At 41.0% G+C, this 16,316-nt stretch overlaps 2 protein-coding genes across 2 annotated transcripts in view; both read right to left on the minus strand.

The window, feature by feature from the left end:
- Positions 1-190: 190 nt before the first annotated feature.
- NSRP1 (nuclear speckle splicing regulatory protein 1) lies at positions 191-12,997 on the minus strand. Its single transcript, XM_048324847.1, has 7 exons — positions 12,921-12,997; positions 11,754-11,841; positions 5,390-5,446; positions 5,107-5,238; positions 4,362-4,569; positions 3,664-3,772; positions 191-1,799 (listed from the first exon to the last, which is right to left on the minus strand). The coding sequence occupies exons 1-7, from the start codon at positions 12,938-12,940 to the stop codon at positions 770-772; spliced, it is 1,644 nt and encodes a 547-aa protein (XP_048180804.1). The 5' UTR covers positions 12,941-12,997; the 3' UTR covers positions 191-769.
- A 977-nt stretch (positions 12,998-13,974) lies between these two features.
- The window catches only part of EFCAB5 (EF-hand calcium binding domain 5), a 35,901-nt gene continuing 33,559 nt past the window's right edge, over positions 13,975-16,316 (minus strand). Inside the window, exons 20-22 of the mRNA XM_048324340.1 lie at positions 15,755-15,984; positions 15,461-15,557; positions 13,975-14,161 (exon numbers count right to left, since the gene is read on the minus strand). Of these exons, the coding sequence (XP_048180297.1) occupies positions 14,058-14,161; positions 15,461-15,557; positions 15,755-15,984 (431 nt within the window). The 3' untranslated portion in view covers positions 13,975-14,057. The remainder of the gene's footprint in view (positions 14,162-15,460; positions 15,558-15,754; positions 15,985-16,316) is intronic.

The following is a 16,316-nucleotide window of genomic DNA, read 5'->3' on the forward strand; positions in this document are numbered from 1 at the left end:
CCTACTTACCTAGTTTGAAGGTAATTTTTATTCTTGAATATGAACCTTTGAACAGAAGACTGACAAATCTAAAATATCACTTAACAAGCAGATACAACTGTGATACATGTAAACAGACTCATCTGCCTTATTCCATGCAAAAAAGATGCAGTAAAATAACCTACACATTAAAAATGACCCACACATTAGATCCAATATGTATCTTACGCTTTATTAACTGTTTCTGTACATTTCCCAGACCAAAACCCACACATAATACAAAATTTGTATCTCAATATGCATATAGCTTACAAAACTCCACACTACATACAGAAATCTCCCAAATCATTATTCAGGCTGTTTTTCTTGCTTTTTCACCCACTTTTACAGGTTTGATTCCCATTTTTGAGAGCAGCAGTGGGTAGCAATGACTTCTCCTAAGAGCGAGAACACCTCTGTTTCAGCAGAGCTCACTGTTTTGGCTCCCCCTCCTCAGGGGATGTATTCTCACCCTAAATTGTTTAACACCCCCAGGTCTGTCCAAAATCTTCAAATACCAAGGACATGGTACTGAAGGGCGGGGTGGACAGTCAGCCACATTTAATATTTCAACTGTACAAACACACTAAGGGTGTGTGTCAAGAGACCTCTTAATCCATTCCGAAAGTTGTTCTCTTAAGGGACACACAACTTCTCAAAGGAAAGCCAGGAATAAATAGCTAGGATAACCTTTTCTGTCCAAGAATCTGCACAGCAGTGGCCTTTCCTCTTGGTTGACAGCCCAGGGACGTCAATCCTCCTCCTTCTCGATGTAAGGCTTGGTGCTGACTCGGGCCATCTGCCGGGCCAGGTACCGGTCCCGTGCTGACATCACTGTCTCCTCATTGCTCCTTTTGGCAAATTTGCTCATGCTCTCAGGTGCTTTCTGTGCTTGTTCTTTCTCCTCTTTCTCCCCTTCTTCTCCAGCTTTACGTTTCTGCTCAGAAAAAATTCCAGAGCTGGAGCTTCCCTTCTCATCCACCTCTCTGTCTTTTCCCTTTCTCTCTTTTCCCAGATCAGTCTCTCCATCTTTTTCTAAAGATGTAGGAGTACTTCCCCTCCTCTCTCTGTACTTCTTTTCATCACTGCCATATTTCTCTCTTCTCTCCTTTGCATGATCTTCCCTTTCTCTGTATTTCTCTCCTCTCTCCTTCTCTCTGTCATTGTATCTGTCTTTATCATTTCTTGTTCTTTCTTTCTCTCGTTCCTTCTCTGAGCCCTTCTCCTCTCTCTCCTTTGCCCTCCTCCATTCTCTGCCATGTCCCTCCCTCTCTTTTCTTTCCTTCCCCCTCTGTTTATCATCTTGATCTTCCCTCCTTCTGTAGTGATCTCTATTAGTGTGATCCCCGTGCCTGTGTCGCTCTTCCCTTTCTCTCTGGTAATCCTTTTCATGGGTCCTACTTCTCTCATAATCCTTCTCCCTGTACTGTTCATCATTTCCCCTTCTGCCTGGCCTGCTCTCTCCCCTCTGATGACTTGTTTGGGCTTTGGTGCGTGGCTCTTCCTCCACACTGGATGAGCTTGGTGACCTGGAATGCCTCTGGCTTTTGTGATGTTTAACCTCCTCTTCACTGCTCACAGAGCTCTCCCGCCTTTTCTTCTTCTTCAAATTTACTTTACTATGTTTGTGTCTCTTGTCATCATCACTACTATCAGTTCCTAAGTCGGTATCAGCATCTGGATTGTTCTCTTTCTTAGAGGGCTTCACTCTCTGTCTTTCCGATGGGCATTTGTTCCTTTCACTGGGTTCATCCTGACTGTCAGGTTTTTCTTCCTTTGTCCTACATTTTTTACGTTAGAAAAGAAAAACAACATTAAAAAGCCTGAAATCTTGGACGTTTCTACAAAGTGACTTCTGGTCAGGACTTAGGCAAAAGATGCTGCTTTTTGAAAAGTCTAAGAAAGCAAATCTGTCTGTGGCTCAGGTTCCAGGAATCCAGCACAAAGTATCCATTTCTGGTTCTCTGATGAACATGAGCTGAGGAATTTATCTAAAAGAGCGAGGTTAAGTATGTGCAGCCTCCATCTAAGGAAAACAACATTGATTTGTGTTCCTGTGTAAGCCTGCTGGCAGGTTACAAGTTTTCTTATGTGTTTAGTCCTCTATTCACATCAAATAATTATCCAGAGAAGAAGCAGGTTGTGTGTTTTGTTGACAGAGGCAGGAACATGTTTTTTTTGATCTCACATGTGTTCAGACAAAAATTAGTAACTTTCAACAGCTCAAATATTCTTAAATGCAAAATGCTGACCCATGGAGGGGGTTATGCTTTGTCATTCTCTTCTGGCTGATGAGGAAATACATGTTCAGTTGCATGAGCCACATCTCTTCCACTTAATCACACAGCTCCAGTAACAGCCTGTGGGACACTCTCATGAGTCAGCACACCACCAGTTACATTCTATGTCTGCTGAATGCTTGAAGGCACGGACAGCCTATAAATAATGGCTAAAAATTGCACGGAAAAGTTTCGTAATTTACTTAGTAATCCAATTAATTAAAACAACAAAGGTGGATCACTTTAGGGACAATTCTGAGATCTAAACATGAAGCTGTTTTCTCTCTATATCCTGTTGTACCGCCATGAGAAAGAATAAAATTAAAATATACACCTGAGTTTATTTGAAAGCCTTGCTGGGAACACCATCTACAGGATTATTTGTTTCCCCTGAACTAATTTTATGTGCTAAAGGAAATTCCCTTAATTTGCAAGATTAAAAAAACATCATTTCAAATGGTCTCTACACAGTACAAAATCACATCATCCTGAACACTTCATGGAGAACTCCCCTGCTTCAGATAGCTGAGTAACTTCAGTGATCACTTTCTTCATTTAGGCTAAGAATTTACTTTCTAACAATCCAATCTCAGATCTGGAAGATCTCTTGATGAAAGCTGCATTTTCTTTGGGATGGCAAGCACTTAGCTAGTGACATCCATGCTCAAAACCTCTATCAAATGAGGTTTAACCTGAGTTAATTGTCTCAAATGATCAACTACTGCACACAAGAAACATCCCCTTCATCACATTTATCCACAGGGCAGAATGTTACCATTTTAAATAGCTAAATAATTCAGTCTCATCTCAATACTTTGTTTCGGAATGTTCACGTATTAAGATTTCAAAATATTCCCATTGGATTTCCTACATATATCATTCATTTCCTTTTACCACAGCATCAACACTCAATTTAGTTTTTATGCAACTAAATGTGGAGTAAGCACAAAGTTAAGAGACTCACATTCTTTACAGGAAATTCATAGTATATTCATTTCCTATGACTTACTGCTATGCTCATTATTTTACCTCTTGTCTTCCTCATGATTCAAAATGTGTAACTTAATACAGATTGCTAAATATTATATAAACCAAAGAAAATGTAGGTTAGAATAATACCAAGCAGGATTACAAGCATAACTGTCCTCTTGATACCTTTTAGACAGCATCCCTGTCCTGCTTGTTTCATTTCTGTGTCACTAATGATCATTAGTTATTTACCAAATTATTCAATTAATCAGCTGTTTGAAATTACCAGTTTACGTTACCACTGTTTTGGTGCTCTCTGTCTAATCCTCCAGTGAGTATGGAATCACAGCCAGATGCCGGTTTTTATACCTGAAACCCTTTTGGAATCACATCCTACCTGGCTTCACGGAAGCTGCATTTAGGCATCTCTTCTTCCCCCACTCTCTGGTTTAAAAGATGTCTGTAAAACCCACTGAGATCCCTCTGTTTGGTCACATCCAGGTATGCTGAGAGAAAGAAAAGACAGTTGGATTTACTGTGCCACAAATACTCACCACACACAACTCACAACTGGTAGACACCACCACAACTGCAATCTCCATCTGGGAAGTTTTCAAACCCAAAGAGATAAAAGCTCAGTTACCTGACCTGACCTCACAGCAGACCACACTTGGAGTAGAAGGCTGGAACAGGTGACCTTCAGAGGTCCACTCCAACCCAATTAATCTTATGATCCTACATCCTGTGCTTTACATCTACTCCTGACACTGATCAGAATGTCTGAGGTGAGAACTGGAAACATCACTGTACCCCAGGCTTAGGAGTCTTCCTTCAACAACTGACCCTCCCTGAAAAATTTAAGTACCAACCCAAATAGTACTGACGCACAAACAGAGGAGCTTCCTCTGTTCCATTTGTAAGACGTGCAAAGGAAAATAGCAGACCAAGGTGGATCTGATTCAGGATCTGTGAACCTGGTCCCCTTTGACTTTAATTATCTTAAGCCTCACAGAGAGACCACCAGATGAATATGTTGTAAATCATGTACAAGGCCCTACTTCTTTTTCAGGACTATTATTTCACTGTGAATCTCACCCTCAAGAGCTGATTCTCTTCTTTCTCTCTCCTCCTCCTCAGCTCTTTCTTGCAGCTTCTTCTTATAGGCTGAAGTCACAAAAGCCTCTTTGTGTGCAAACTCTCCTCCTTCCATTTCACGCTCTTTCTGAATTTTTCTTTCCATTCGTCTTTCCTGTTCCTTCTTTCTAATCTCAGCTGCTTTGAGGATATTGTGGATGTATTTGGGCTGAGGTAGAAGGGAAAAAAGTTACCATGCTGAGAGATAATTGAGGTGGCTGAGAGAACACAAATTGGGATTGATGGAGATGTTGAATTAAGTTGGTAATGGAAGAAAATTGTCAGGAGCTACTCTAATGTGTTCTTCCCCTGATCAATAGCTATCCAAAATAAACTGCCACTCCCTTTCACATCCCTAACATGGCACATTTCCCAGTACCAAGAGAGGTTGCTGTATTCAATCAAAACAGTCATCCCATCTTTGACTAGGAGGATTTTTACTCTAAATGAAAAGAAATGGTTTTTTTGATTTTTTCATCCCTCTGTCTTCCATAACTGTAACAGCCTTGCCCTTCTTTTAAGGAGTGGGAGGCTTCCTTTCATACAGAGAACCTGACAAGAGCCTTCAAATTAAATAGAATAAGTAACAATGAAATTATCATTTGTCAGGATAATTCAGCAATGCTTTGAAGTCTACAAGTTAACCAGTCATGACTACCCCAAGCAGAGAGAGTTGGACAGACAGGATACATTCTCATGTATTGACCTTTTTGTCGTCGTTTCCAGCTAACAGTTTGGCACTGCTTTCTTTCTTCTTCTGCTGCATTTCATCGTAAATACTGTCATATTCATACACCGTAGCATCTTCTTCTAAAGCCTTCTGAATCTCCAATTTAGTCTAAAACAAAAAAAGGGAGAAGAGATCCAAATAATAACAATGAAATCTTTACTATTTCCAAATATTTCATTCCTATATTGTAATTTAAGCAGATCTATAGTATAAACTTACCCATCAGAACATTGAGAGCAAATTAAAAATAGTCCCTTACCTGTTTCATTGCTTGCTTTTTCAATGCTTCTTTTTGAAGACTTTCCCCAACAGTTGGCTGAAGGAAGCATTGCAGAAACAAAATTAATTACATTGATAATAGTCTTTTTCTACCATTCTAACAAACAACTATATAGTAGTCCAATTACAGGCAGGTGTGATTCAGAAAATACTGGAAGTTTTCCTGCATGTCCATCAGAGATGTAGCAGTCACAAGCAGAGATACTGACAATCACATGAAAAAAGAAAAACTATTCATAGTTAAATACAAAAGTCTGAAAGGATTTGGTGTTTACTTCAAGTCTGATCTGTATCATTAATTGTGTATTTTCAGAAATAAGAACAAACCTAAACAGCATGTACTTCAAATGTTACTGTTTAATTTCTCAGGATTAACATGCTAGCAAGTAACAATACTGATCTTTCCTAAGAAGAAACAGATCCCTATTTAAAATACGTTTTCTAATCATACTTTTACAAAAAAGCTTTGCATTTTATTTACTTTTTTCTTTTAATTAGTTTTGACCTAAACTACATATCTATCTTTTCTCAACCAGTAGGTAATAGTGTTAATTAAACAGATCCACTATAATGGCAGGACTTGTATCCTTGTTTAGGCAATTAAACATCTCAATCCTAAAAAGCAGAAATAGGAAGGGAAAATCCTTTTGCATTTTGGCAGCTTTCCAAGTTTTGCAACTTTGACTAACACATGCTCTGCGTCACATTTTAAAAAGGCAAAGATATTCTGTAATTTGTTCGTAATAAAATTAAAAAATGAAAACCAAGTAGCAGGGAGCTTGGCAGCAGGGACTAAGATCTTCTGAAATCAAACAGAATTAGCCCCATCTAAATTCAAACAGATCGCCTGAACATGAAGGCTTTTAAATTCATTTGATGTTTAAAATAAAATAATATGTTGTGACCCCTCTTTCTTATCCTATTAAAACTTTAACAGATGTGTTAACAAGGGAAAACACCAAGTGCTTTTCCACAATTTTCTCCAGGACAGACTGTAAACAGTGCAAATCTTTTTTTTTCACTGGTTAATTTCACAAACAGGGAACGAGCTGTGCAGGGATGGAGTTTCATTATACGTGACTCTGTGCACTCTGTCTCTCCCCTCTCCCCTCCCCAGAGGTGCCTGCTTGACTTGGCAAGATGGCAGTGCTGTGTGAGCAGACACTGGCCCTGTGCTGAGTACCCAGTTCCTCCTCGGCACTGGGAAAGACTAAAATCACAAGTTCTCATCCGTTTCTGCCCCTTTACCCAGCTGGCATTTTCACAAAGACCACAGGAACACCTGATATCTTTGGGGGCTCTGTCACCCACCCAGGATGGGAGTAATGAACAGGTACAGACAGTGTTAACCTCTAAAGGATTTTTTTTCTGCTACGGAAACCATAAATAATAAAAGTACTTGCAAACTTTTCTGTGGCTTTTATTTTTTTTAAATGCCAGAAAGATAGTAACTCAGAGGAGTACCAAGTAATTCTAGACTCAGCAAGGGAAGGTGCTAAGGTAACACTGTCATTATTTGGAGAAGTACATTTGGTATCATACAACAGAATCACCTGATCTAGAGATACTCTAGACCTTTGCTCACCTCCCACAAACACATGACCTTCATAAATAATACTACAATCAAAACCCCCTGAAACACAGAACATTGAAAATATTCCTTCCTAGCTCCCTCAAAGCAAAGGACTCACAGACAAGGAAAAAGGGGAACTCAAAAGGGCACATATTTCCACTTTTTCTGGTGCTATAATTGGTAAACATAGATTAAATCCATCTCTGCTTTCAAAATGTTAAACCTTGTGGCTAATAAAGGGAAAATGCGATGTGCACTTTATGGAAGAAAAACCCTGCACTGATTCCGTGCTCATCACTAGAGAGCAGATGCTTGCTATTACCCAGGTGCAGACAACCAGGTAAGGAAGCAGCCCAGGCTTCGGGCTTTAGGAAGCTGAGCTTGGCAGACATGAGCAACGCACAGAGCTGATTGTGGTATCGGGGGCTACACCCTGTCTGCTGCAGCTTGCTGATTATTTGGACTAGAATTGGATATAGTCTTTAATTTATTTATGTAGCTGGTTGGTTGGCTGGTTGACTGGGGGAAGCAGATAGCAGATTATTTAGTTTAAAACCTACAAGAACCCTGGCTTCATTCATCTCATGTTTACCTCTGCTTTCAGTACTGAAACTTAAGTTCTGAAGAATTTACGTTCATTAGTAGTTTACGACCCTGTACTTAATTTTATGACATATACCTTCTTTTGAAAAGGCTATAAATGAGTCAGTATAAACCATAAACAGCCATTTAAAATTACCATAGAACACACATCAGCATTACACAGAAGACCTCAATTTCCTCCTGGTTCTTGGGAAAGAAGATGGTCCTTTGTTTGATGTATTGAGGGTCATCACTGAAGGTTTCCTCTACGGGAAACTCTTACACTGGTTTAACAGAAAGGTACTTCAACAGTGAAGAACCTCCCCTGCACTATTCCAGAAAGCAGGAGCTCAGTGAAAGACAAAACAGATTGTGCAGTTACAATTACAGAATAAGCTTTATTCCACCAAAATATTTGAAACACTGCTTAGAATGTTTTCCTTGTCTGCCTACATGGAATAAACGCATTTATCTGCAAAGATTATGTAAACACTAAAGTAATACATAATCCTTATTATTGGACATATGATGGTAAAGAAGTCCATCTGCCATTTCTCCAGAGTGGCAGTAACTTTACAGAAAACAAACACCTTCCCCAATGGTTTATGGCTGACAATTTCCTGTTGTGTTGTGAGCTCTGACAGATGAGAACTTCCTGTCCTTTTGTATTGTTTTACTTATCAACTTCCCATTTATTAAAGGCCCTATAAGCTCAGCAATCTGTCTCATACTTTTTCCCTCCCTCTAGTCAAGCTATTCTTCTGAAGCACAAAGCTTATAGTTCAATATTTTCTGGAAGGAGAAAACATTTTAACCGTATACTGTGAAAGGACACAGAATCCATGCAAATCAAGGAACTCTGAGAAATGAGACTCTCCAGTCTACCACTGCTACCAGACCATGGAAGAGAGCTTGTACACAACTGAAAAGGTTATTTAAAAAAAAAAAAAAAAAGCAATAAATTACCCCAATCTGTTAACATTTCTCATGGTTCTCTCAATTTCTTACCTCCTTCTCACTTTAAAATGAGCTACTTACACCCCCATGTACATGGATTTAGAAGTGAATCCTTAAGGCCTGCCCTCATAGAGACCTGTACAATCCAACTACAACCTGCACATGAGACTCCAGTCTTCATGGAAAAGAAAAATAAAAATCACATCAGGCAGAAGATTCCTCTCAATTCACATATGATATGAGTCATGGCTACTAGCAGAAGATCAAGAGAATGAACATGAAAAACAAGTCATGTACACAGAATCAGCTTTCCTCGGCACTCCATCCTAGTTTCCAGAAACCAGATCAAGGACTTCCTGAACTGGAGGATGCACCTGAACCACTGTTTGACATCAAGAGCATCCCTTAATTTGACGAATGCATTTCTGAATCCGTTTATATTTTTCACCATGCCACAGTATCCTGTGGCAAGGAGTTCCACACCTTAACTACACAACTTCCTTTTGTTTAGACTAAACCAGTTACTTGGTAATTCCATAATATAACCTGCTGCTCATATTATGAGAAATGGCAACATCTCCTTACTTCCTGAATTATTCTTGATCTTACACACATCCTCTTGAGTTACTCCTTTCCACTTCTCAGAAAACTCTTTTCTAGGAGCCCCTTTACTCTACTTAGTCTTACTTTGCATGGAAACTGTTGCAAAAACTCTGGTCAGCACGAACATCAGTTACTCAGCAAATACTTTTTAATCAGGCTCTTCCTTTGCAAAGTTGTAAATGGTAATGACTGTTTCGGACCAAACCACTACAAAGGATCTGTAAGTAAAACCAAAACTCTGAGCCTATGACAGGATATAGTTTTCTGCTTATTTTCAGCTTCTTCCTGCTTAAACATTCCATTTATCTTTAGGTGGTCACTAAAAAACCCACCAAATCCAGCTGATACATTCACAGAATGTATCACACTGGCTCCACAACCTCTCTCCTGAATTGAGCACCTACTGAGGTCTATGTACAGTTATTTTTTTTCATCCTGTCTTAACAAATCAGTTTTGAAAGACTGGTACAGTACAGGAACATACACTGGGTAATTCTGGTGCAATCAAGAAACAGAAATTTTATCTGCTGTACCACAGAGATAATTTCAACTAAACTCCAAAGGTAAAACAGAACAATGAACAGCACACAGGGAATACTGACAAGGCACCTTTTCCCAGTCAACACTGTATTTCAAGAAAATTTCCATCCCAGATGCTCTGTTTCTTATGAACTAACACAAAGACCATCTTTAGCAACTAACATCCATTAATGTACTTAACCACAGCGGAAAAAAATAATCTAAATTCCTTCAGCAAGGACAGCGGCAGAATCTGAGTGAAAAATGCACAGTAATGTTAAAAAAAAGAAGGGAGCAGAAGTTTGGTATCTAATATATAATCACAGACCAAGTCAGGTGTGCAGATTTCCCAGCACAAACTTTATTAGAGTTCAGTTAAAAATACATAATCTCCAGACATTTGAGATGTAGTTCTGACTGATAAAGTGGCAGACAGGAAATGAAACCCCTCTCAAATGCTGCTCCTTATCTTGAAAAGCTCTGAAATTATTACTGAACTAATAAAGTAATTCTGATTTTTAAAAAAAACCAATCTTCTCCGATAAAGGCAGTTATGAGATTATTACTTTTTGCTGGGTATGTACCATACTGATGAGCACAACAACTTCTAAGAGCTTTTATAACAGACTCTGACAGTAAATCTGTCAGCTTTTCTGAAAGGGAGGACACTTGAGCTGTTAAGCTAAAAGTTGGCAGACAGCATCATATATTATTTTTACTAGAATTATTAGCATTCATTCTTTCGTTTCAATGTTTCGATATTAAGAGAAAATGAAGAAGGGAAAAGATACAAGACAGCCCCCAGGAAGGTTCGCAGACCTACCACATGATGTTTAACAACAACAGATTAAATGAGGTTTATTCCTGGGATCTGGAAAATGTGGGGTCAGATCCTTAATGCAGAGAAAGACACCAAATCCCATCTAACAGGGAAAGTGCTCCATTACCATCTCCAGGAGCTGTATCTAAAGGAAAGCCTCTCTCCATAGCCACAGTGGAGGTAAGCATCTCTGAGGACCACAGCTTAGTGAGGAAAAAGATGGGATTTAAAACATTCCTGTCCTGTTTCCTGTAAGCTGCACTGAGATGTTTCATGTTGAGTGGATAACACTAGGAAGGTCCTCAGCCCTTTCATGCCCTGTAAAACGGGAGCTCAGACACCTTCAACAGCAACACTCTGGATTCTGCAATGGAACCAGGTACACAGGGGCTGTGAATTGCTAAATTCAGGCTTTCTGTGACATAAAATTAACAACTGTTAGCTCATTAAAATAAAAATAGATTTTAAATATAAATATTTCAGTGAGTCAGAAACTGACCAAAATTATTTGATGCTTTATTAGCATTGTTTTTCTCAACCACACAAAAGAACAAGCATGGAGAGAAGCTCCAGGGAAGAAAGAACATTTTTGTAGCACAGGTTTCTGTAAGGGCCCCAGCCCAGCCCATATCCCAGCCTGTTCCTGGATACTTCCCGTGCTTCCAGCAGCACATCCAGGTGGGATTTACATAGCGCACAGTGCCCTCTACTGGGGCAGGTACAGAGCAAGTATTTTGAACGTAATACTTTGAAAGAAATTAAAAATTAAAGAGTACAGAAAAGAACACTGTCACGCAAATTTCATGCATCTTCTTTTGCTTTAGAACTTTTGGGCTGTACAACTTTGCTTTTGTTCACAATATGGACACCATAAAATCAATTACATCAAATTTGGGTGGAATGAACTAAAGGATTAAACACACTTATCCACCACACTTTAAAGTTAGCATCTGAGTGAGATCTGTTGATTACTACTGGGCTTTCTATTTGCAGTCATTCACCAGTGATAGTCAACAAATCTCTTTACAAGCTACAGTTAACTCTAGCAAACAGGTTGTCACATGTGCTGAACTTCTGGAAGAGTTGACAGAAAGTAACAAGAAAATCATCACTTTCATGTAATGTGTACTAAAGAAAATACAGATCATATTTCACACCCAAATCCAAAATGATGACACATATCCTAATGACATTGCCAAAATCTCAAAATCTGATGCAGCCATTAAGGGTTGGACACAAAGAAATTTGCAGAATATGGGGCAAATTACAGAAGAAAATTGTTGAACTGACCTCTTCATCTGACTCATCTGCGAACACTGACAGCTTCTTTGAAACAAGATTTTTCTGTGGCAACTTTTTGGGCATAATAAGCCCATATCTAGAGGAAAAAAAATTAAAAGTCACCTTTAGCATCACTTACAACACAGCACGCTCCAAAACAAAACATCTACAATTTACATTTACAATTTGAAAAGTAAAAGATCAGCATCAACATAATGTATCAAAGTTATATGTGAGCAGCCTTTGCAGCAGAGCACACCTGCCAGCTTCTCCCAGAGCTACTGCAGTCTTTTGCCATGCAAAGTTTCTGGATGCAATGATTGTCCTAAATCAAGACACAAATCCCTCTTGTCCAGAGCTCTCCAAATTATTTACTTTTCTCTCTCAGAGAAGTAAGAAATTATTGTTTAATCTGAAGGGATTTAGCCTTTGTGTATACCAGACACTATTCCATGGCTACATTTGCAGTGCAGTAATTTCATGTTTTGCTGGTGATGTAAACCACAGCTACAGCTATGGCAAAGGACAAGATTTACAGTCAGATTATATCGCGCTGAGATTGATTAACCACACACAAACAACTCCTCTGCTGACAAAGTCCATCTCTGTGCTAAACCCACTTCCCTTTGGTGCTGAGCAACCTCTAAATCGGAGATTTCTTGCCCACCTGCCTTTCCCTGAATCCATCACTGAGCCAATATTTCGCCACAGCATGTATGGCTGAACTGACTGGAACACCCCATCATTCTGGGGGTACCACACCATCCCTGTGACCGCTGTTCGCTTCCGTGAGCCCTCAATCCGCCCCTCAGCTCCGTCTGACCCGGCTGCGGAGGCCGAGCGGGAGCCGCTGGCCCGGCCGCTGCCGGTGCTCGAGGGTGGGAGGTATGAGGGAACACTGAGGAGATTCTCCTCCCTAAGAGTGAAAAATAACGCCGGGCAATACCGCTACACCCTCAAGGGCCTGCCCGCTGTTTTGAGTTTTGTTTGGTTTTAATAAACACAGTTTGAAAGTCAGGCCAACACAGCGAGGCCGAGCGGCGGACACCTGGGATAAGCGAGTCCCTGGGCAAGGGTCTTCCAGCGCCCGCCCTCAGCGCCAGCCCCAAATCCCCCCCCGACCGCTGCCCCGCGGCCCCAGCAGGGCCCGGCCGCCCTGGCCCTGCCGGCACTCACTGCTTGCCCAGCGCCGCCATCTTGTCCGGCCGCCTCCCCCGCGCTGCCGCTGCTGTTCCGCGGCCGCAGATTCCTCGCGGCCGAGTCCTCCCCACGCACTTTCCCCGCCCGCCCCGGAGCCCCCCACGGCACCGCGCCGCAGTCCCGCTCCGGGAGGGAAGCGGAGAGCGGGGGGAGCGGGCTAGAGGCGGCGGGGGATTTTTTTTTTAACCGCTCGGTGTCGAGGGGAGAAAGTGCTGATCGGGGAAGGGCGATGGCGGGCGCTTCTGAGGGGAGCGGCGGGGGAAGGCGAGCGCGCCTCAGGGCAGTGGCGGGAACGGTCCCTGAGGAGGGGAAAGCCCCTGAGGGGGGAACGGCCCCGAGACGCTCCCGGGGCCACCGGTGGTCGTCGGTCCCCGGGCCGGAGCTGAGGAGCCGCATTGTCGTCGTCGTCCCCCCCCATCCATCACCGACTTGTCACTTGTTTCCCGCTAAAGGCTGAAAGAGGAGTTTAATTTCCCAAAATGTTATTAAAAAAGTGATTCTGCCAAAAGGGACGTTATTGGAAAGATGAAATCTCGCTGCAGACAGTGCAGTTGCTGTAATCTCAAGCTTTATCCCAATAAGAAAGCTTTTTGTGTTATAATAATAGTGCTGGGCTTTTCTGCAACGTGTTCAGAAGAACGTTACAAAATGCTGATTAACAACCTTTATTTAAAATTATTCCTAAAAAGTCATTTAAGGAGACCGAGCCTTGAAAATTTTTGCTGTATCATTTATGAGCATTGTAACTTGGGAACCATAAAGATGTCCCTTCCTCTCTTTTTCCCATCAGAATCAATTTTAAAAAACCCTAAAACTTTGATTAAGCCTTTAAAATTTAGTAGCTATACCGGCAAAATTTTTTTCTTTAATGTTTCTATTGCTTTTTCTTCATAATCCTTAACAGACTCCCTCTCATCTTGACTAATAATCCCTAACAGACTTCAGCCATTCTTACAACAAATACTAGTGGCTGTGCATAAAAATCAACAGTTAATTTAATAAAAGATGTGAAACACTAGAATCACAAGGGTTAGATTAGAAATTAAGAAATTTAATTGGAGGCACACTAGAACTGGTTGCCAAAAGGGGCTAAGGTTGGTTTTTTTCGGTGTGTTAGCTCTTTGTGATCTCCGCGAGCGCCCGGCAGGTGTGAAGCCACTGGTACAGGTATTTGGCTGGAGCAAAGCCCTGCTGCCACATTGCTTCTTGAGGGACACCTGGGACAAAAAACCAGCTGTAAATACAACAGGGAAAGTCAAAACTGTGAGCAGTGTTGCCACAAGAACAGAAGATCTTTCCCTCAGCAGAGTTTACCCTGAGTCCAGTAATGCCAGGAATGGTGATGCTTTGAAAAGCACACAGCTGTATTGTGACAGTGACCTGTCAAGTACTGGCTTTCTACTATAATTTATCTGGTTTTGTGGTGGGTGCCCTATTGTACAAAGTGCTCTGCTATATTTTAATGCTAAACCAGCACATATATATGGAACATATGGACATTACCTGATGTTCATTTTAAAGGATTTCCCATAATTGTGACTTATACCTGCATTCACACCCCTGATCTGACACTGCTCTCTCAGAATAGGTTCCATCCTGGGAAACCAACCTTTCCTAGCACACCAGCAGTTTCCAAAGCTACATTCTTTAAGCTAATTAAACCTACATCCCTAACTGTAGGAAAACTGGATGCTCTAGGCCTGTTTTGTTCTTTCCAGTGAATTAGTTTAATATATATAAGGAGAACACATGAAAAGGAGCTATGACTGCCACAAGTGTTTACTCTTTATCAGCAGGCAGGGTACTGTTGATAAATATCCCCAGCTAAAGTAATAACTCTTGTCCACGTTTGGGTTTTAACAGGCCTCCCAGACTGGTATTAGATCATGAAGAGAGAGGTCTCAATGAGAACAAGTAATTTCTCTTGCAGAGATATTGCAAATAATAGTAACAGCCTCTTGACAGCTCTGGCACCAAAAAAAGGCTCACGTTCATTAAAGGAGAGAACGACAGACTGAAAAGCAGCTCCTGTCTATGGCCCGTGAGTACATTAAGCACTTGGCAGATGGTGTTTATGAGGAGGACAGCTCACACTGTGTGTTCCTGTTTGGAGTTGGGTCAGTCCCTAGGGCAGGGCATGGAGGTCTGAAGCAGATTTGCTTGCCAAAAGAACCATCATTCTTCATGTCTTTACATATTATTTGCCAAAAGAACCCTCATTCTTCATACTTATCGGGAGGTTTACAATGAGATCACTTGTTCTGGAAGGTTTCAAAGCTAATCTGCTCTCCTTTCCTGAAGGCAGTGAATTTTGAGTCTAAATTTAACAGGTTGATTTCTATTGACCAAAAACATTGCAGATATTTAGGACCCTTTATCTGTTGTTTAATCTATTGTGAAATCAAAGTTAATTTCTGAAGTAAGGCCCTTAAAAGCACTCAGCCGAACGTTGCCATTGACACGGTTTCATTGTTGAACCGTGCCTGGTAACCTCACACTGAGTTTATGATATTTACCAGTGATGAGGTCCAGCAGCAGCTCTGCTTGAATTTGCACAGATGAAGCAGTTGGATCAAAGCAATAAATCTCCTGAATCAAATTGTCATCGAGTTTCTGCAATGCAGAGAACAAAAAGATTAGGGTGTTTGTGAAAAGCTTTGTGAAAGACAGAATGAAAGGTAGATGAGAAACATATAGGAAATCTATAGGTAATGAATTATTTCACTGCCATTTCCCCCTTGGCAAATTCCACTGTATCTTCTTGGAGGAGGAAGAATAAATAACAAACTCTCAACAGTTTGAATTCTCACCAGTTTACACTGATTCCAGCTCTCAGTCTCCTCTGAGCCCTTCCAGTCTGAATGCAAAAGCAACAGCACAGCCTTAACTACATCATGTACCAGAGCTGGGGGTTCTGCACAGCTCTTTATTCCAGCAAAGCTCTCAGCATCAAGTTTCCGGACACACTCACGCAGCTCCTGCAGCATGAACCGGTGGAACAGAATCCCCGCATGCCTCACGTTTGCCACACGTTCTGCCTCTGCAATCAAAAACAAACCTCTCAAGAAGCTGCTCAGAAACATCTGCTACTCAAGACATACATTATAGAGACAGTCTACGTGCTAGATCCCTGAGGGCAACAATGCCTGCTTCACACCTTTCATTTCAGGACAAGTACCCTGTGAGCCAGAGTTAAAATCTGCCCATTCTGTTTAACTCTACTCTGCTAAGCACCAAGACTTGCTCAGGAGTAGTTTATCTATACCAAGGATTTGTATTTGTCTTTCCATACTTGTAGGAATGATACTTTTAATACAGTTTTGCTGAGATTCCTAATTTCACCCCAAAAAACTATCTCACATCTGTATGCAC

This window comes from Corvus hawaiiensis, chromosome 20, assembly GCF_020740725.1.
Source record: "Corvus hawaiiensis isolate bCorHaw1 chromosome 20, bCorHaw1.pri.cur, whole genome shotgun sequence".
Classification (NCBI taxonomy): Eukaryota; Metazoa; Chordata; class Aves; order Passeriformes; family Corvidae; genus Corvus; species Corvus hawaiiensis.